Here is a 22498-nt window from a genome sequence, read left to right on the forward strand (position 1 = left end):
GCATATGTTTTTGTTTTAATATTCTAAATTGTATGAAAATAGAATTAAATCTACTCTGTATCTTCTTGTTATTATTCTTAATCTTGTAGCATAAATAGAATAGATGACGAATTCCACTGAATACGGAAAATACCCATCTGCACTTTGCTGTATATTTTTCATATTCAATGGGGCGTCATTGTTTATCCTCTATAGATACCATGTTATAGTACAAACAATGCGTCATAGACAGCAATACATATTGTAGAAACAAGAATGAGACATTGTTAGTACACAATGACTATCATTTTATATAAGGTAGACGATTTATCCAATAGATATTGGGTTTACTGAAAATGTTACATCTTTATGCTTAAAAGGGCCATACCCCTCAGATCCCCAAGTATAGGAGAATCTGCCCCCTGACCGCTGGGCACCACCACATATTGTACATACCCAGTTCCTATATGTTTATATGTATCTTCACTTCAGACAGCGGAATCATTTTGGAGTAACACTGCAGGACTCTTGAGGAACATATAGTTTTCACTTGCTCTGGGTGTGGATTTCATTTATTAACAAGAGTGCTTTTCTTCACAGCTTGTTAAATTATATTTTATTTATACACAGCAAATTGGCCAGTGTTGAAATCCTAGTGTTAATCGTTAGTGCTGAATTTAGGTGTTACATTTTCACATTTGATGCCACGCGGTTTTGTTTTATATCTAAACCAAGGCATATTTCACAGTGTAAAATAAAAGTACACTAATCCAGAGTAATAATATCAACATCCGGGATTTTAGTTGGCAGATTCTGTAAATGCGCTGTTTCTGTCCGTGCTAGCGAAGTTCAAGGTAGGCTAAGCACCGTATATGGTAACGGGCATGGCTGGGCTGACTCGCCGTTGCCATCTGTTGGCGGATTGTGTCCTGTGCCCGAAACTGGACTCCACAAATACGTTAATGAGCAGCAGAGGATGCTGGGAGGGGGAAATAAGGTAAGGGAAATACTTTGCTATTGTTATAAATATTGTGATTATTGTAAGTGCCCCTATTAGTTATTTTGCCATATCCCTTGACTGTTGAAACCTTCTTGTGTTGTTTTATGTAATATGTGACTGTCACCTTGAGAGGCGGGATAATGCTCTGGGGTGGTGAAAGGTCTGTGTGTGTGTGTGTGTGCGTAATGGTGCTGACATTATGTTGTCTGCCTAAATAAACCATGTTGTACATGTGAATCTTGCCTGTGTCTCCAGTCTTTTCTGTGTTTTTTGTGCTACACTATTTTAAATTATTTGTGTGGCAATGAACAATATTATGAATTTATTAGTTTAAGATAAGTTAAGTGTACATAGTTTATATACAGAGAGTACAATTATCACTATAGCAGTGTTAATGTCACTCTCCTAGTGTTATTTCCGAACACTAATTTTATAATAAATGGGTGCTAGTTATACACTGCAAGAGACTCCCATAGTGTTAAATGTCTTACACTATGGAAGTGTTATTTTTTTAATTTGTTCAAAAGTGTAACTTTTAAAATGTGGAGTGTGGAGCCACATTTACACTGGAAAAGTGTTAGATTTGACTTCTGCAGAGTTGATTTAACACTGGCCAATTTGCTGTGTAGGCTTGTCACACCATATTTGCAATTTAAAGTGACAAATGTTATCTCTTTGTTTAAGGAGCACCAGGTTTGTCACCAGCTATAACATATGATATTCAACTTATTCCTGTGCATGGCTGGGTTTTTAACCAGGAATTCCAATGAGACATGTATATTTTGTGTGAGCAGTGAAACATCTGAACTACCACTGTGTAATTTAAAATGACTAAAATATACAAAAAGTGTTTGATTTACTATAATAAACAATAGATTATTAGTATTCTATATAGTATGTTTCAAGTACCTTTCAAGGCTTTTATGTAAAAAAAATAAATAAATAAATAACTATTAAATGCAATTAAGTTCACATTTATACCTATAGCTTTTTTTTGTTCGTTCTAGAACAGTTATCATTGAATTAAGCTAGATTTTATTTATAACAAAACAAAATTTGAAAGAAAAAATTATTTGTAATAATTTATAAATAGCAACAAATAGAGGACAAAAACTTAGAAATCGTGGTCCAGTCTTCTCAGGCTAGTTTACATACTAAATATATATTAACCCAACTTTCAAAAAGACTGTATGCTGCCACCACCATGCTTGGTGTTCTTTCGGTGATGCGCTGTGTTGGGTTTGCGCCAAACATAACGCTTTGCATTTGACCAAAAAGTTCAATTTTAGTTTTGTCAGACCACAAAACTTTTTGCCACATGGCTACAGAATCTCCTGAGTGTTTGTTTGCATACTTGAGTAAGGGCTTCCTTCTTGCCACCCTACCATACAGGCAAGATTTGTGGAGTGCCTGGGATATTGCTGTCACATGCACAATTTGACCAGTCTTGGCCATAAACCTGTAGCTCTTGCAAAGTTGTTATTGGCCTCTTGGTAGCCTCTCTGATCAGTCTCCTTCTTGCTCGGTCATCCAGTTTGGAGGGACGGCCTGATCTAGGCAGGGTCTTGGTGGTGCCATACACCTTCCACTTCTATATAATCGTCTTGACCGTGCTCCAAGGGATATTCAAGGCCTTTGATATTTTTTATCCCTATCCCCTGACTTGTGCCTTTCAACAACTTTGTTCTGGAGTTCTTTTGAAAGCTCCTTGGTGCTCACGGTTAAGTCTTTGCTTTGAAGTGCACTACCCAGCAGAGGGAATCTACAGGAACTGCTGAATTTATCCTGAAATCATGTGAATCACTACAATTTAACACAGGTGGAGAACACTTAACTTGGTGTGTGATTTTGAAGGTGATTGGTTACACCTGAGCTAATTTAGGATTGCTATTACAAGGGGTCGACACTTATCCAACCAAGCTATTTTAGTTTTTATTTTTAATATTTCTACAAATTTCTAGAATATTTTTTTCACTTGGAAGTTATGGGGTAGGATGTGTATATATATATATATATATATATATATATATATATATATATATATATATATATATATATATATATATATATATTATATTTTTTTTTTTTTTTTTTTTAATTCAAAAAATATATCCTTTTGTTTTTACTTTTAAAAATATTTTCTATAGGCACTGTATGTGTGTGTGTGTGTGTGTGTGTGTGTGTGTGTGTGTGTGTATATATTAGTACAATGCAAACATAGGTATATTTTATTGTATGTGTTTGGGACTAATCTCTAATCTAAATTTCATGCACAGTCACAGATTATTTTTTATTTTTATTAGCAAGAATATGATGGCTTGTGGGATGACAAAATTATTTTAGTATCTCTGCATTTATTCCAAATCCAATCTCGTATCTGTTAACAAAATAACTGCTTTCATACAATGTATGCAGATAGAAATCTCTCTCTCTCTCTCTCTCTCTCTCTCTCTCTCTCTCTCTCTCTCTCTCTCTCTCTCTCTCTCTCTCTCTCTCTGTCACCTGTCTATGTAGCTACAGCTTTGAAAGACACAAACATACATTCTAAAGTGAACTACGAAGAATAACAGGAGGAGGCAAATTCTAATAAAACACCTCATTAAGAATATTCTCTTTGTCCTTCATTGTAAAAAATATCAAATTCCCAGAGCTGGGACAGTGAACGTTTTTTTGCTTAATATACTGTGCATCTATAAAATCTTAATTAAAAAATAATAAATAAATAAATAAACCTGTATAATAGGGCTAAAAACAGGGTCTTTTTTTTCTTTTCATACATAGTTATATTTTTTTTCTTAATTTTACATTCAGATGCTTCCCAGACTAAACATAATCACAGTAAAACTGGAGTAATTTGCTTTGAAAAGATAGGAGGGTGTCAACACTTGAACAGCACTGTATGCATTGCTAAAATAGTAGCAGTTTACTCAGAAAGTCCATACACATCCTCTGACATAAAGATGCTTAACTGTGAGAATATCTAACAGTGAACTAAACAACAGCAAGGCCTGTTTAAGAATACACCTTCATCACTGTCACACTTACCTTAATGTGTTTTACCCCACAGCTGACAAGTCTGTTCTGTTGATATGGATCCCAGGCAATATCAAAGATCTGCAACAATGCCAAAGAACTTGTGTCAAAGTCTGAAACAGCAAACTTTTAAACAATGGTACAATATGAATTCAGTACTGCATCTCAAATAATCATTGACCTCAAAGCATGCAAGTCCCACCAGAAATGGAGATGGCCTTGCCTTCAGTCACAGCAACTGCATGGTGGAGTCAGCTGTACCCCTAAACCATGACTGGACCACTTTTCCAGCAAGACGGAAGTCAAAGGGCCAAAGACACTTCTATGTTGGCAACCACTCATGTGAGCAATAAAGCGACAGCTAGATGTTTTTGCCTTCTCTCCATGCATGTTCTGGTGTGTGCAAGAATGCTATCTCTTAGGGGTGGTTTATAAAAATGGTCAAATCAACCAATATTAAAATACTCTCCAGCATGAAAACCTCAATAGTTCATTTGGATGAAATTATGATATCACTGTACTAAATCCACTGCAGCTCTTTTCTTCTTCCAGTTACTTTCCTCTTCCCAGAGACTGGGAATCAGAACTTACAGTACATGCACTGTTTTACAGTACCTTTGAGCACAACAGTATTGAGTGAACACTACCCAACCACAGGTATGAAGATGCAGCAGTGATGGTAGGTGACTGTGGTATCTTTTCTCAAACTAAAATCCTTTTAAAGATCCAACAGTGACTAAACAAAATGAACAATCAAATTACATGTGAGGCTGTTGTGCCCCTTGCCTTTAGGACATTCAAAATCAAGAATTGATGCACATATTAAGTTGAAGATTAGCATGTGTACTCAAATAACATATTCTAATCACATGCTCAATGTAATTAAGCTGACTTAAAGGTTAAGGGTAGCAACTTATTGAAGGTTCCAGGTTTCAGAGACATATTCACAATACAATATTTGTTTCAAAGTATGTACATCATCTTTTTCAAAACAGAACTACAGTACTTTATCTTCCCCCTGGGGCTCAAAGGTGGGTAAAAAAAAAAGGATTTGTAACTGTTTCTCGTCTCTGAAATCTTACTGGTATTGATTCAGCAGTTTCTTCTTTTATGTTTCAAACCCCTACATCATTTTACATTTTCATTTTTGACTGATACTGTTTAAATGGCAACATATAATCTATTGATCTGTGTGTATCATCTAAGGATACATTTACACTACAGGCACAAAGAATCTACCATCCTTACCCGGTCAGAGTGCCCAGTTGCGCTGGCCAGTACTTTTCCTTTCTTCCAGTCCCAAACGCATACCATATTTTTGGCATCCAATCCCACAGAGACCAAACGCTAGGTATAAATAAAAATAAATAAAAAATGGACGTGCTCCTCGACAACTTTCTTGAAAGACATATTCAATTACAGTTGATTTAAAACTTCTTGAGTTTACGTCAAAAACAGTGATGCATCAGCTTGCTACAAGAAGACAATATTCTAACTGAGCTTTCAGCTGAATTACAGGAGAGATTCCCAATTTAGTTTAAATTTACATTCCTACAGGATTATTGGCATAAGCAAATGCAGTGTTTAGCAATACACATAATTCAAAGTACTTAATACTGAAACACATTTTAGGGTTAAAACTTGACATGAATCAAAACAGTCAGTATTAGCAGGGGAAGAATGACTCTCATTACAAAGTAGTTTAAACCAAACCAGGATTTCAAATAATCAATTGAAATAATATTTGATGCTACCTTAAAAAGGTTACCTTGAATAAATATCTTTGGAAATCTACTAAATAAAGTATAGCAATTTATTGGCAAGACCCATTTTTTTCTTATCTCTGTATGTGAAAATAAACACCTTTTTGTATGTACAGAGAGGCCAAAGGTATGCAGTTCCTTGCTTTTAACACTGTTTCATTGATGTTTTTGTGGTTATAAAATCACAGAACGGAGCATGCATGCAAATGATAATAAATGGTAACTCAGTAAGAAGTAGTCAGACCCACTGGGCAGAAGGCCGCAGGTTAAATACTGCTCAGAGATAACCTGGATGTGCTCCATCTTCACTGAGCTGGAACAGGTGTTCTGTTTAAGATAAGACATGGATCCAAGTCCGTCTGCGATCCACTTTTTTTTTCTTTTTTCTTTTTTTTTTTTTAATAACTCCATACCTCTGTTATCAACGGAGAGCAGGAATGCTATCCCTTGTGCACTGACCAGATTCTATATTAAATATCCCATGGGGCATTTCCTATTATTTTCTGAACCAAAAACTGAAGTTGTTCCCAAAGCTCTAACAGAGACAATTTTGTTTGTGTCAAGGTACACAAGAATTGATGTGGTTGTTGCGTTACCTTGTCCTCGTAATGACTACTGCTACATCCATTATAGCCCATTTTTTAAATTCTGAGAAATAGGCTTATTTTATATAAATGTCCAAAAAAATACCAAATGATGATTGTTTTATTTCATATAAAATATGTATAACTCTATCCAACACCATTTAACATTACTGTCCTCTATTGGTTTTCATTTAATGTGGGACAGGTACAGCAGGATTATTATACATTTCCCCTAATAGCACTCAGTGGCACAGATGCATCACAGTCTGGCTGTGACCACTCAATCAATTACTTAGTGCACTGCAAGACACATTCTTCACTCCTTGCAATCTACAGTATTAGGTGGCACTGCATTTGTTATCTCTAAACATCACTGAACCTGGTTGAATCTTACCCAGGGAAAACTCTTTACCCACAACAATAAACCTACATTGAGACATGGGTTTCAAATTAATCTACTGGTGGCAGTTGAAAACAATTACATTCTATTCTATATTTAAAACCATGTTGGCTGACAGTGGTCCAACTCCTGATTGCTAAAATTGGGAATTTTTCCTATTCACATGTACTATACAAATTTCTTTAGGAATGCTTACCTGTCCATCCAAATCAAAAGCCAAACAGGCCACTCCATGCGTGTGCACATCTTTGAGAATAGAGATGGTCTGCACATTGTAGGTATCCCAAACACATATATATGGGTCCTTTCCAACCTGGCCAGTGGCAACTTGGGTTTTATCAGGGTGTAAAGCAAGGCTGAAATGGACATAAAACAAATTAGATCCTTCTACTATACAAGTAAATACAACAAATTAGCTGTTGCTGTCTTATTTGTTTCTATGATGAATATACTGGTTGGAAAAGGTGCATACGTTACTTACCTGATGATGTAGTTTGAATGAGACACCATACTCTCTCACTGCTCCACCAGTCTACTGCACTGTTCTATACCACTATAACTCAACTTGAATATGATCATCAATAAAGTTTCACAGTTAGACGACACACTAATCCAGGCTCACCAGGTATGAATCTTATTGAACTAACCAGGTGTGATATTTTAGAATCCCTCAAAGCAGGTCACATCCATGAGGAGCAGCACTGCACACCAAACCATTTATATCTGATTAGATGCTTGCAGAAGATGAAACATTGAAGTAAGTCATGCAAATAAAAATAACTGTTTAGATAGTCCTCCCTTGTCATTGCCAGTTCGGCCATGTTGACAGCAAATGTTGTACAAGATGCACTACTGTCGACTTTATTCACTAATTCGCTGCCTTCGATACTAGCCTTTTTATGTGTAGGATCTGAGCACTATAGGATAACAGATCTTTCAGCTGGTCATTTGGGATTCTGAAGCTGCGTCAGCTGTTAAGCGTTCTGACAAAACACAAATACCAGACAGGATTTTTTTTTTCTCAGATTTTCAACAGATAAAATGGACACCAACACTTTATTGTCTAATATTAAACATTTTAATGCAAGTTCAAATGGAAGTCATCCAACATATATATTTGGTCAAATCTGTTTGCAATTTGCAGTTCAGTATCATAATCCACATAGAATATATACAAAAAGTCAATGTGAACTCACAGTTATTTCCTGAAATAAATTTGTAAGAACCTTTTTTAAATATAAAATCACAGTGGTCCTGTCTACATTTTTGAGAGTGTGATCTGTCTTGGTGGACTTCACTTTAAAACTAGAAGAAGTAACTGTGAGTTCACATAGACTTTTTTCTTTTCTATATACCGTAGCTTTATGGTCGGCACCTAGCACAGGTTAAACATTGGTGTGCACATATGCTTTTCTTTGGCGCATATATATATATATATATATATATATATATATATATATATATATAATATATATATATATATACACCACACACACACACACACACACACACACACACACACACACACACTGTATATAAAAAACAGTTTATAGATTTAATTACTCACTGTTTTGAAAACAGCCAACAAATATTTTACAAGTGAGCAAATACACTGATCTTCAATCAAACAATACAAGGTACGTGCACTGGCTCTCTTAAAAGCAATGTGTTTTTATTTATCCCGGATTAGATATCGACCACTGAAATTTTATCCCAATACTTGTGCAGAGGCAGTGGAGTGTACTGTATCATCTGGGCACAAGCAGTGTTGTAGAACAGATTTCTCAAATAATACTCAACAGCTGTTAAAATAAACTCCACACCATGAGTATATACTCCCAACAAGAGCCACAGATTTGAAATGCTACTTGTAAATCTGTAGAAACTTCCAGTGCCAGGAATACCAAAATCAACTGCACATGGAGAATACAGCCTTACTACCTGCAGATAAACCATTACTACAGAGGCTTTTACAGACAGCACGAACTGTTCTAAAGTGCAATATTCATTGATTTACTTATTTTAGCTGATTGCATTTCAAACACATTCTTAGCATATATCCAGTAAATTTTGTGATTTTCTTGTCTTTCTGAACTTTTCATAAATTATATATACAAAAATATATCTTAGTTAGTCCTATGCATTATATTTGTGTCCCTTTTTATATATTTTAAATGTAGGCTTTTACAGTAAACCATACGTGTAAAACATTAAAACATTTTACTATAAAATATTCCTGTCATGATTTTCATAATTAATTATTTTTTTAAAAATTGCCTTTAGAAACTTGATCTGGTGAGCTTGTTGAATAAAGCTGGTTGGAAATATTTTATTCACGATTAGTTTATGTCGCATTTGTGCTGTGTATCTCTTGGTATGTATTTATTATTTTAACAACTTTATTGTATGTTTGTAAATGCTAATGTTACGGCTTTCAAGCCCTATTAGATGATATTGTGTTAAAATAACTGGTGAGCAATTTTTTCAATCATCCAGTTGATATTTCCTGTATCCTGTCCCTGCAATATGGGAAACACACACTCATTAATACCAGCAACTGAGCGCTACCCCAGCGCAAGCTGTCAAACTGTCACACAGCAACACATCTCCACAATTCTCTAGTTCGTACTTGATATAGAAAACCCTCCAGAGCTCTCTGTGTCTAGTGATAATCAGGTAAGAGAAACGCACGTTTCCAACAAATAAACTACCTCGGCAACAGGCTCTCTGCATTCAGTATTTGGGCCAAACTGCATTTTCCATGAGGGAGTCACCGTAAACATCTATAAAATCAGCCACCTGAAAAATCTCCCATCCACAGATGAAGGTGTTTTGTAATACACTGATTCTGAGTGAACGTAAGCCACTTCTCACAAAAAGGTACACAGAAATGTTAGGAAACGCACACACCCTCGGAACAAACTAGTGAACATAAAAATAGCAATTAGTATATAGACATTTTTAAAGTGCATCATTTTAGCACACTCCCTAACCCTTTTCTTTCAGCCTCCTCAAAAAAACTAAACAAAACAAAAAAAAAAAGTTGCCACGGAAAACTGACAGCAAAAAACAACAGCACAGAAGAAACATTCAGCTCCAGAACACCTGATCCCCTGAAAACCAACTTGTAAAGTTTAAACTGTTCACTTTGGTTACAGTTGCATTACATCTTCTAGTAAAGCCCATTGCAATTGCGGTTTTCTCTGTACTGTCTCAGATAATGCAAACCAAAATTGTTACTATTTTGAATAAGAAATGTTATGCCGTTCGCTCTCTATCTAATAACGCACTGACATACACTAAATAGAGTAAGCTCCCCACATCAAGCAATTACAGAACTTTAGAACTTCAGCAGAAAAAGAATGCTCACCAGAGATTATGGGGTAGTGTGTTATGTGAATTGAATGCCCACCCTTGGGGTTTGATACTTGGATAATCCCACCTCTCGGTGTACATTACATTCTCATATCACACACTACCCCATGCATTATTCTCTACTTATATGGTTCAGGGAAAAACATTTTTTATTACCAGTACTGATTGAATTGTTTAGATGCTCTTTAAAAGGCAGGTTACAACCTTGTTATGGTTCTGATCAGATTCTCAAAGAAATTGTGAATATGAAATACGCACTGGACCCAGATTGCCAGACTTTTTTTTTTTTTTTTACTTTAAACTTTATAAACATGTTATTGGCATTTACTTTAAACAAAGGGGAAGAGGTAGTTTTATATAGAAAAAAAACATTTAAAAAGATAAAGATAAAGAATCAGTAAGCTACTGTAGTAGCTAGCGCTACACATTCATGACATAATGGCCATAATTTCCTTTCTTGTTTTCTTAGCCAGTATTTAAGCCGATTATTACTTATTCTTTAGATCAGTTGATTGGATTCACTATTCGAACATCTTGAGATATAGAACAGAATTTAGTTTAGTCAGGTTATGCAAATTCTTCTACATGTCTTACCCATTACACAGTAACTATAGTAAAGAAATTTGTAATTGTAATCTTCACTGCAAGTACATTTAACTACTAAAGCATGCACTCATGGAGAAAGACACAGTTGCTTAACTGGAGATTTATGTTGGCAAGAGCAACCTAGACAAAATTAAAACATGTCAAAACAAGAGGAACATAGAGTACTGCACAGTATGTTGAAATCACGTCCACCTATTACCTACTAGCACCACACTATACTTCATACACTCAATACTAACACTGCCTTCTCAACCATTTTCCTTCCATCCCCAAAACCTACAGTACACACCTGCAAAAAAATCACATTCTCTTGAGTGTTTGTGTTTGCAAATAAAAGTAGATGGAGAAGAAGGACTAGAGTAGACTTACAAAAACAAATGTCTCCATCTTGCCAGGTGTAGACCTGAATAGGAAGAAGTGGCTATAGTTCACAAATGGCAGGGTTCCTGTTAGTATTAGGGTTACGCTATACTGTAGTTGTAGCGGTTTTCATGCACAAATCCCCAAAAAGCTAATACCACAATGAGTTTGACGTTAAAACACAGTACAACAATAATGTCTGAAACTACTCTAGTATAGACCTAGCCAATATAGGCCACAGTAGAGATGAACAACAATGTTTCTGTTTTTTTTTTTTTTTTTTATATCAAATTCTCAAACTAAGGAAGTAAATAAGTAATCACCAGTATAGAATTAAAAATTGTAATTGTTTCCATAAATCCATAGCTGTTACTAAAGTTACCCTTAGCCCTCTTAACAGAGCAGTAGGCTTATTTTGTTGCTGTCATAGCATGCAGACAGGTACTTTACATTGAGTTAGAGTCATGAGCTGACACTGTGCACAGAACAAGGCAGCCATCTTTTGTTAGTTATTTAAAAGAAATTAGCCTGCTGATGTTTCCTCCTGTCTGCCAGACCTAATTAGAGCTTCTCATCATGCCATTTACTCAGTAAACTCAAGCAAACAATTTAAGAGCTGCATTGTGTTAACATTGGCCGGGTTTCCATGCAGCTTAGAAAGTTGATACTTTCTCCAGTCATTATATGTGTGACGTAGCAGCACACACATGCCACACACATTCAACGCGCTATCTATTCAAGGGCGCGTCTAAAACATCCTTTGCAATCCAAAAACATCCAAAGCCCTTTGCAAAGCAGACATTTTTGTTCATCCTTTTACATTTTTTTTTATCTTCGTGTTTGGTGGTCGGATAGCCGATTGCTTTAAGCTTAGACTTTTCTGTCCTTAGCTATAAGATGCAATACATTGTACATGAGCCTGAAGTAGTATCTATCATGGGTACCTATAAAAGACAGAAAAGTCACATTTGTGTACCCCTATGTAGCTGGCCATTTGTTGCCAGTGGCTTTATTATGACTGTGAGCTATCCACACCACCACACACACACACACACACACACACACACATATATATATATATATATATATATATATATATATATATATATATATATATATATATATATATATATAAAAAAACCACATGGCCTTGTACTGTCCCTGTGGAATTTGGATTCATGTATTTATTAATATTAAAAAAAAAAAAAAAAAAACCTCTACTCTTATCACATTTCTTTTACCTCGCCTTCTCTGATCAGCGGCTATGGACAAGCCAGAACGCACTGACCTTAGCCAAAAGGCAGAGAAGCGATTAGTAGTTGTAGTAGTAGCCTTGGCGAACAGAGCCCATGAGGACAGTCTGTGCCTACCACCAATTCAACAGTTATGAAAATGATGGAAGATTATCCTAGTAATCATCAATAGCAAAACATATATATAATTTAATATAACTTTTTTGTCTGCTACACATCTTTTCTAAAATATTTAAGTATGTTTTGTGGTTATATGTTTAGCAGAGCTCTAAAGGTGCTACGAATCGTAAAAGACAAAAAACCCTGTTATATAATAGTAGTTTTATTATAAGAATATTATGTAGTGGGAAATGTGGGTGAGTAGGGTCGTCTATTGTAGATTTACTAGAGGGATTTAAAAAATGTACTGTACTAAACATTTTGACTAGATCATTTTTACATCATTAACCTAAGGTGCTGGTATTTAGCTCCATTTGTTGCCTATATAAGAATCAGAATTTTTGAAGCTACAGTTCTGTAGGAAATGTTGTAATATACATGTATGTATATAGTAGGTTTATAATAAATATATATGCAGTCAGTACACAGGACAGTACACAGAGCTTTCTTATAGATTATTATTATTATTATTATAATTATTATCATCATCATTTGTGTAACGCTATGTCTGTTTTCGTGCTGTTTTTATGTTAATCAGCGCTCCAGCCAGCCAGTTAATATTACGGCTGTGTGTATGCCAGCAGTGTATAAACAGTGCATGTAGACAAAATCACAATCCACAATCCACAGAAAATAGCTCAGTATGTTTATAAGTAATAAAACTTGAGTGACAGAAAAGGGTGATGGGCACTTGCCGTCTCCTGGGCAGGCCATAGTCAATGTCTTACTGAAGCAACACAAAGTGCAGACTGCTGGCCTCCCAGGTGCACTAATAACAGGGATTTAGTCCACATTGCGCCAGGTCAGCAATTGGGTTTCCTGGTTACATCTATTACATTTTTTTACCAGCCAAATGAGGTAGGCTGCACTTTCACTGTTTTAACACAACCTTAAAAACTTTGTGGAAACCCAGTTTAATAAATCTGTACGATATGAGCAGTCGCTCAAGGACAAATTGGAACACAAACACTTAAATATATCCTTCCGCATTTTAATATTAATTAGGTTGTTTGCATTTGGAACGATAATTTCTCTGTCTAAAAAAAAACAACATGGAAACACGCACAACCCGAAAGTACTACCAAAATAATAGAGTGAAAAAAAAAGGTGAAACTTTTTTTATTTATTTTTTCCATGGAAATTGCCCCAATATCGGATGGGACCAAATCTGCTATTGATTTTGTTTTGTTAGCATAACCCAGTAGATTCTACAAATCCATAAAAATGTAGCTATTTCTACCCTTTGTTAGCAGGAAAATTTGTTTCCACCTTTATGCCCAAAGGCATTATATTAAAGCAGTACTAGAATTCCTTTAAATTACAGTATTACAGTAATGTTCCAAGTTGTATCCTCTGAAAACTTTTTGCTGTCCTGATATTCTAAAAGTCATAAAATTGATGTACTGTATTCGGAATTACTTTACAAAGATACACTACCTACTCATTCAAATGCAAATACCTCATGCTGCAAGATGTGAAAGAATGAAAGTTCTGGAAAATGGCTTATTGTTATGGATATCCCTCTGGTATTGTGAATTTAGCACTCCAGTGTGGCTAATACTTTAAAATACAGTAAACGCTTCCTTATTTTGCATAAAAGCTTTTCATGTTTCCTGTATTGGCAAGAGAACCTCATTCTAACATGTCAGTCTAGGTGGCTTACGGATTAGGTGGGCACTGTCTAGGTAGACACTGTGTTGCTTACACAATATTGGCGCAGGGAAAAACGACACTACAAAAAAAAAATTCTTAACATGAACAAATTGTCAAAAAATAAAAACCTTGAGTGGTAACAGTGGAGGTGCATGTGGAACTTAAACAAATGAGGAATTTTGGAAAAAAAATTCTCACACCTCATAAGAATTAAGCCCAATAACCAGTTTAGGTAGATCTGGCCTACAACAAAATGATTGTTCTAAGAAAAAACAACTGAGATTCTGTCTGTATTTAGCATCCCTTTCCCACATCCAGCTACACTGATAACAGATAACAAAACTTTGAATTGAAATGTAAAAAAAAAAAAAAAATTACTGATGATTTTTTTTAAATTCGTAAACTCGAATTCCTCTGAAAAAACTCCCTAAGCAGTTATCTGTATTGTTCTTCATGAGCTGAACATTTTTTCAGACACCTCAAGTGTGAATGCCAACCAGACAGGTGTTGGCCTAAGATGGAAATATGCTCACAGACCCTTTAATAACCAACATGTAGGTATTTTGTGGTTTAAGGTGAACCTTTTGTTATAGTAATATGCAACTGTGAGTGTTTCTTTCCACCACCATTAACCATTAACAAGCTGTTTACACATTTTCAAATCAATCCAACAGAAACGGTGTTCAGAAAGTATATTCCAAACAACTGAACATCCAAACAAGAGAAAGGATTTAAAACAAAATGTGTGCTGCAGCTCACGCACATAATTACATAACTCCAATTAAATAAAGCAATGTTATTTACTCAGTGCCATATATTTTTTGTGATACCGATACTGTAACAGTTCCTCATTCAGGCCTATACAGCAATACAGAATGAAAGCACTGCAAAAATGAAGCTATGGGCGCTTGTAATATTTTATTCCTTATCAAATACCATACAACCCTCTGTCCTTTTAAAATAACAGGATATTTAATTGAGGTTAATTGAGGCTAATGTATTGTAGGAAATAAAATATCTGTGATCAAAGCATAGAAAGTGAATTGTTTGAACTAAACATAATCACCAACAACCTTAAACATACTTAAAGAAACTCAGTGTTTCTCTACACTGCAGCTCGCAAACAATGCTTGTTCACAATGATAAACATCTTTAATTAGTTATTTGCCCTTGTCAGTGTTTTGTTAATAGGCAGCTTGACTGCACACAAAAAAACACTCTTGAAAAACAGTCTAAACTAATTTGCTTTCCAGATTTTCAGCATGGACTCTCAGATATATTAAAACACAATCTCACTGGTTAATTCTCTAAGCTACAATAGTTCAGTACTATATCTACTGTACTCTGTAGTACTGAACAAAAGAGAACCACTTGTTCACTTGTGATCAGTGATGTAGTCGAGGGTATACGCAGGTAAACAGCATTTACCCACTTTAAATTTGGGCAATAATATAGCGTTACCCACTTCTCATATAAGGTATAGAGTTTACTCACTTCTAGTCTGCTGTGATATGCAAATCCTGGGTTAAAGACAAGGTATTTTAACAGTGAGTGTCTGTGCTGTGTTGCTGCGTGTGAGACTGACAGCTGAGAGCTCTCATTCAGAACTGCAGCATGAGCAAGGGGCATGGCCACTGGACTGCTGCTGTTTGTGTTTCACGTATCCAAAGCATCACATATCCAAAGATCTTCAATATACACAAGATAGTCAACCCCTTTTTTTTCCGTTCCTGCCGATGCGGTGCTTCACGACAATCCAAAGAGTTGCCGAAGTGCTGTCTGAAATTGCTGGCTTCATGAATATTCATGAGCAGACAAGACAGGGGCGTGGTTTGATCTTTCGCTTGGTGTCAGGATGGAATAGGCAGCGATCGAGAGTGAACGAGATTAGCGGAAACTCAATTCTTCAACTTTTTTGATAGCTTGTTAATTACACTGTGTAACAAAAAAAAAAAAAATGTTTTTGTTCCTGGGTAGTAAATGTTATTTCCTAACTGCTTATGCCTCAAAAGTATAGAAAATGGCTATTATTCCCCACAGACTTTGCTTTTGTGACCAGGACAGTGATATTTCAAAATATCACCATTTCCAATGGGAAAATGGGCAAAGTAGGTATTAATTGATTATTATCATCCTTAATATTATTTCAATCATTACAATTATTAGGCTTAGGCATACTATTAATTATTCTAACTAATACCTCAGAGGTGTTCAGCAATTAATTGTGACAACACAAAAAAAAGTAATATTTCCATTCTCAATTTTCCACGGGATGATCTTCAGTAAGTTTTTACAACTCCTGAATTAAGCCTATTATTTATAGGCTGTATCTCTTTTTTAATGTTGTTCTGTTCTATAAGAACATAAGAACATAAGAAAGTTTACAAACGAGAGGAGGCCATTCGGCCCATCTTGCTCGTTTGGTTGTTAGTAGCTTATTGATCCCAAAATCTCATCAAGCAGCTTCTTGAAGGATCCCAGGGTGTCAGCTTCAACAACATTACTGGGGAGTTGATTCCAGACCCTCACAATTCTCTGTGTAAAAAAGTGTCTCCTATTTTCTGTTCTGAATGCCCCTTTTTCTAAACTCCATTTGTGACCCCTGGTCCTTGTTTCTTTTTTCAGGCTGAAAAAGTCCCTTGGGTCGACACTGTCAATACCTTTTAGAATTTTGAATGCTTGAATTAGGTCGCCACGTAGTCTTCTTTGTTCAAGACTGAACAGATTCAATTCTTTTAGCCTGTCTGCATATGACGTGCCTTTTAAGCCCGGAATAATTCTGGTCGCTCTTCTTTGCACTCAGCAATATCTTTTTTATAGCGAGGTGACCAGAACTGAACACAATATTCAAGATGAGGTCTTACTAGTGCATTGTACAGTTTTAACATTACTTCCCTTGATTTAAATTCAACACTTTTCACAATGTATCCGAGCATCTTGTTAGCCTTTTTTATAGCTTCCCCACATTGCCTAGATGAAGACATTTCTGAGTCAACAAAAACTCCTAGGTCTTTTTCATAGATTCCTTCTCCAATTTCAATATCTCCCATATGATATGTATAATGTACATTTTTATTTCCTGCGTGCAGTACCTTACATTTTTCTCTATTAAATGTCATTTGCCATGTGTCTGCCCAGTTCTGAATCTTGTCTAGATCATCTTGAATGACCTTTGCTGCTGCAACAGTGTTTGCCACTCCTCCTACTTTTGTATCGTCTGCAAATTTAACAAGTTTGCTTACTATACCAGAATCTAAATCATTAATGTAGATTAGGAATAGCAGAGGACCTAATATTGATCCCTGTGGTACACCGCTGGTTACCACACTCCATTCTGAGGTTTTTCCTCTAATCAGTACTTTCTGTTTTCTACATGTTAACCACTCCCTAATCCATGTACATGTGTTTCCTTGAATCCCAACTGCGTTCAGTTTGAGAATTAATCTTTTGTGCGGGACTTTGTCAAAAGCTTTCTGGAAATCTAAATAAACCATGTCATATGCTTTGCAATTATCCATTATGGATGTTGCATCCTCAAAAAAATCAAGCAAGTTAGTTAGGCACGATCTCCCTTTCCTAAAACCATGTTGACTGTCTCCCAGTACCCTGTTACCATATAGGTAATTTTCCATTTCGGATCTTATTATAGTTTCCATAAGTTTGCATATAATAGAAGTCAGGCTTACTGGTCTGTAGTTACCTGGTTCAGTTTTGTTTCCCTTTTTGTGGATCGGTATTATGTTTGCAATTTTCCAGTCTGTCGGTACCACCCCTGTGTCAAGAGACTGCTGCATGATCTTGGTTAGCGGTTTGTAAATTACTTCTTTCATTTCTTTGAGTACTACTGGGAGGATCTCATCCGGCCCAGGGGATTTGTTTATTTTAAGAGCTCCTAGTCCCTTTAACACTTCTGCCTCAGTTATGCTAAAGTTATTTAAAACTGGATAGGCCATTTATAAATGGCCATATTGTCTAACTATTGTAATTGAGGCAATATACATTGTGTTTAATTGTACATTCATACCTTTGATAGCCATAAATCAAATATAAAGTTTAAGAGAATAAGTAAAAAGTAAGTAATAAGTAAAACATACATAAAATACATTATGACATACTATAATGACACCATTATGGTATGAATGGGAAATGAAGCAGACTTTACATTATAGAGATAGGAGAAAAGTCGCCACCGGAACTCTCTGGATTGGATCTTTTTTATGTTTCAACCCAAATATCTTGTATTTTTTTTTTCATTAGGCATGATACAAATATAATTCATCCTGCAAAGTTAAATATTTATTTTCAATGTATTTTCAATGAATTTACAAGCATCCAGATTTTGTTACGGGAGGACCATTTTCATGTGTGACACCACATGCTTGCTCTCCAACATCCCATCCCACCCCCCCCCCCCCCCGTGTCACAAAATAAATCCGCCCCCGTAACAAAATCTGAGGGCTTCAAACTTTTTTTTAAACAAGGTTTTCCAGTGTTCTGACATTTATAATGTGCACATTTTGTTTGCCTTGGAGACTATTCTTTAGGTTTGTGCTATTTACAAAACGAAAATCATTCTTAAAAGTGTTGTCACTGTCCCTGTGGAACTGAATGCCAGAAATGCATTTTAATGGCTTTCATTTTTGCCAATGATGTCCTCCAAACCCAATTAAAAAAACCGGAAACAATGGTCAGCCTAATTGGAGCACCCAGTTTTTTATTTACCACTACACCACTGCTTGTGATGAAACTTACTATGAGCCTTTAAAAAAGTTTTTGGGCGTGTTATAATATGGGGGTGTATGGAGGCTGCTTGGTTTTCTGACTGCCTGCCTGTATGTCACACTTACATTTTTTATTTTATCTAGAGAAAAATACTTGTCAAATTATGATAACAAAAGTCTACGGGCTTATCAGGTGTATATTGTGGCACCCTGTCCATCCATACGTCATATATTTAAGTGGTACTTATTGGATATTGGATGCTATCTTTTTATATTTCTTTGTTTTTGAGTTTTTGTTGTTTTTTACTACAATTGTGATACTGTATTTTAAACCTGAACAAATATGATAAATGCTTTTCTAAAGACTGGGCTCATCCACTTTAATTTTGTCTAAGAGGTGCAAAGAGAAAATGATTGATCCAAAACCTGTACTTGCGCTTGTCTGTAAATCAGCTTTCAATGGCCAGGGTTTAAAGTAAAAGACTTCATTAGTATCCGCACAGTAATGCATACTGTTGAAATAAAGATAAAGCATATTAACTTAATTATACTGATAGTCCTAGAATGAAAACAGGGGCCTGGAATACTGCCACAGCGTTACAAGATACCTTTATTATTAAAAGGTATCTTGAAGAAGACAGTAAGAAGATACAAACTGATTTCACACCAAATTTATTTCAGACTCAATGCCCTCTATATTTAAAATCCAAGATGCTGAGGCACCATACCAGCAGCTGAGGTGCCTGAAGTCAGAAAGTCATAATAGGGAGCTCTGAAAAAGATGAAGAAATTACACTGAAGGCAGAGGAAGAAGAAACGCATTGTTAAGTTACAGTATATTCTCAACAGGTCCTTCAGATCCGGTGCTTTTTGGCTGCTTTCTTGAGACATATTTGAAAATGATTGTTATGGTTGCTAAATATGTAATAGTTTCAGATTTCATTTTTGTACATTATAAGTAAATTGCCGTAATTTACATTTCAATTAGATTCAACCCTTTGTTATGATTGAACTGAGAGTAATGGACAATACAGTAACCGTTAGCACAGAGCACACACTGTTTTTATATGTGTTATGAAAAAAACATGCTAGTTCATAAATAGTCATACATATTGTAGAAGAAATATATTATATTACAAGCTATCTGCATTCAAAGATAAACAGCAATTCCAGTGTAGGGGTGACACTGAGTTTTTTTATTAGTCTGCCAGGTAACTTATGCAATTAGGTAATGCTTCATGATTATGGACTTGCATTCTTTAGAATGAGTTTTACAAATTAAAATTCTGAGACTGTTTTAAGTTGCATTAAATACATACAGTATGTAACTCCATAATAACTACATTGCAAATGCACATACTGTGTGTATGTAAGGGGTGTATCAGGATTTTGTACAGAATGGACATTACTGTGTAGCTGATGATACTGTAGCATTGCACTCACAGGAAGGACAACCAAGACTGCTGTGTATTGTGGATACTTATGGCACCGAATCAAATTATATTAAAAATCAATGCGGGCAGGACTAAATTGGATCACCTCAATTGGATCACATCTTTTGTGAAGAGGTGGGTCTATCAAATGACCTTGGATTACCTCAAGATGATATAAAAAATATTATAAATTAAATACAGTCTTAAAAAGGGTGGCTATAAAATAGCATAGCCTGTTGTTTGTTTGTGAACCTGCTGTCAGAAAGCTACACTGTGTGATTTCTCAAAAAAATCTGCAAGGTAAGGGACAAGGCTTATATTTTAATAAGGAGCTTAGGAATCCTTTATAACCTATTTGGCACATAACTATAGTCATAAAGGTTTCTTTAATGGGGATCTTATAAAAAGGACAAGAGACTCCATTAGAGGCATAGTATATGAAACCAGTGCATGTCTCCTTATAAAAGTTTCCCATAGCAAAACCATAACAAAGTGTAATAAAGCATAGTGAAATCATGATCAACTATAGGTAAGCATTGTAAAGTCCAGAGAGCTATGGTAAAGCATATTGAAGAAACATGGTAAACTATGGAAAAATACAGTAAATTAAAAGTATAACTATGGAAAAAGCTGGGCAAAAATCACTGTCAAATTTACAGTGGGAATTTCTTTTATCAGAGCCTTACTACAGCCCAGGCAGAAAAAAAAGGTACAGTTATAGCGCAGGACCAGTTCTAACACGGTAAGGTCGTGGATCCCATTTCCCCCATAATGCAATTTGACTGACAAACGGTGGGTTTTACATTACCGTATTTAAACCCATTAAAATTGAAAAAGGGACATATAGAACTTATAAAGCTCCCGTGCTTGTACTGTATTTTTTTTCTAAAAGTAAAAACAAACTGTCCGTTAATGTTACAAAACAAGTACGAAACAATACAAGTGTGTATAAATGTCCTTGGATTCTGTGTTATTTATTTACAGTTTACAACATTTATTATAAAAAATATGCAATTTAAATAGGAGTGGTGTAAACTTTAAGATGGTGGAATAGCAGTTTCTATTATACTGTATATATTGTAACGACCTGTGATTTATACTGTTACACGACTGGTCTACGGGCCCTGTGTGTTTCTGTGTGTACTTCAGTAGGGAAGCGGTAAGCTTGTCTCAGCCAGCAACGGCTGGGTAGGCGAGGACATGAAAGCCCACATCAACGCGGGCAGACCTGACAGCTGAGTCAGACAAGCTGCTCTGTGAATGTGCAAGACTGTGTTTTTGGTGTGGCCAAGGCTGACAGGGCCAAGAATAATCATCCCAATAAACCGTGGATTAGAGTGTCTGCAAATTGTGTGTGTCTCCTTCATTCACTTTCCACAGTACAATATAATATTAATTTGGCCATTGTCAATCATTTCGGGAACAAAGATGCCAATATTCGTTATAGCAAAACACAAATAACACAGTCTCCAATTATGGACCCGACAACCGCGTTATAACGGGTAGCACTGTAATTAATATAGCACTTTGTACACCATTGGGAAAAAGAATTATATGGCAAATGTATCTGTGTTCATTTTAAAAGGTACCTTACCTCATATATCAGTCTAGCCTGGCATAGACAACATTTTTTTTTAGAAGGGAAGAATAAAATTAAATTCAATTACGTTTTCAGCCGAAAGGTGAATGTCTGCTCAAGAGAGAAACTAGAAACCCGCTGAAAGCAACCATAAAAACTTTAAGCTCAGGAGAGCGAAACTAGGTGAGTTTGTTACCCTGATAAACTGTGCAAACAAAAAGTCAGTGTGTGTGTGTAACCGGAACTTGTTATGGCTTGTGGCTTAGGGTTAGTTTACAGGATAAGGAAACGATCCCCAACCAGTATAGCAAGGTTGTGTAGTGCAGTGTCATAGCCGGATCCTCCTTTTAGTGGAGGGAGCACTGAGCTGTCTGCAGGTAAACTTTATTTTCTGCCTGTGTTTTATTTTTTCACTGTTTTGTTGCCGTCTACCCTGTAACTTGTTTACACTCCTGTTTGTGTATGTGCCTGTGGCCTTACCATTGTTGGTATAGTGTTATCTGCTCTGTCTCACCTGCACCAGGTGCTACCACTGCTGGTACTTTAGTGGCGGCACCTTGTAACTACCGCTGAATATCTGTGTCTTTAATAAAACCTTCA

The 22498-nt window shown here is 35.8% G+C and overlaps 1 protein-coding gene across 1 annotated transcript in view; it reads right to left on the bottom strand.

Moving 5' to 3' along the window:
• The window catches only part of LOC121317288 (echinoderm microtubule-associated protein-like 6), a 120042-nt gene that overhangs the window by 70467 nt on the left and 27077 nt on the right, over positions 1 to 22498 (bottom strand). The window contains exons 2-4 of the mRNA XM_041253061.1: positions 6956 to 7115; positions 5261 to 5359; positions 4025 to 4093 (exon numbers count right to left, since the gene is read on the bottom strand). Coding sequence (XP_041108995.1) covers positions 4025 to 4093; positions 5261 to 5359; positions 6956 to 7115 — 328 coding nt within the window. The remainder of the gene's footprint in view (positions 1 to 4024; positions 4094 to 5260; positions 5360 to 6955; positions 7116 to 22498) is intronic.

Source organism: Polyodon spathula, chromosome 6 (genome assembly GCF_017654505.1).
Source record: "Polyodon spathula isolate WHYD16114869_AA chromosome 6, ASM1765450v1, whole genome shotgun sequence".
Taxonomy (NCBI): domain Eukaryota; kingdom Metazoa; phylum Chordata; class Actinopteri; order Acipenseriformes; family Polyodontidae; genus Polyodon; species Polyodon spathula.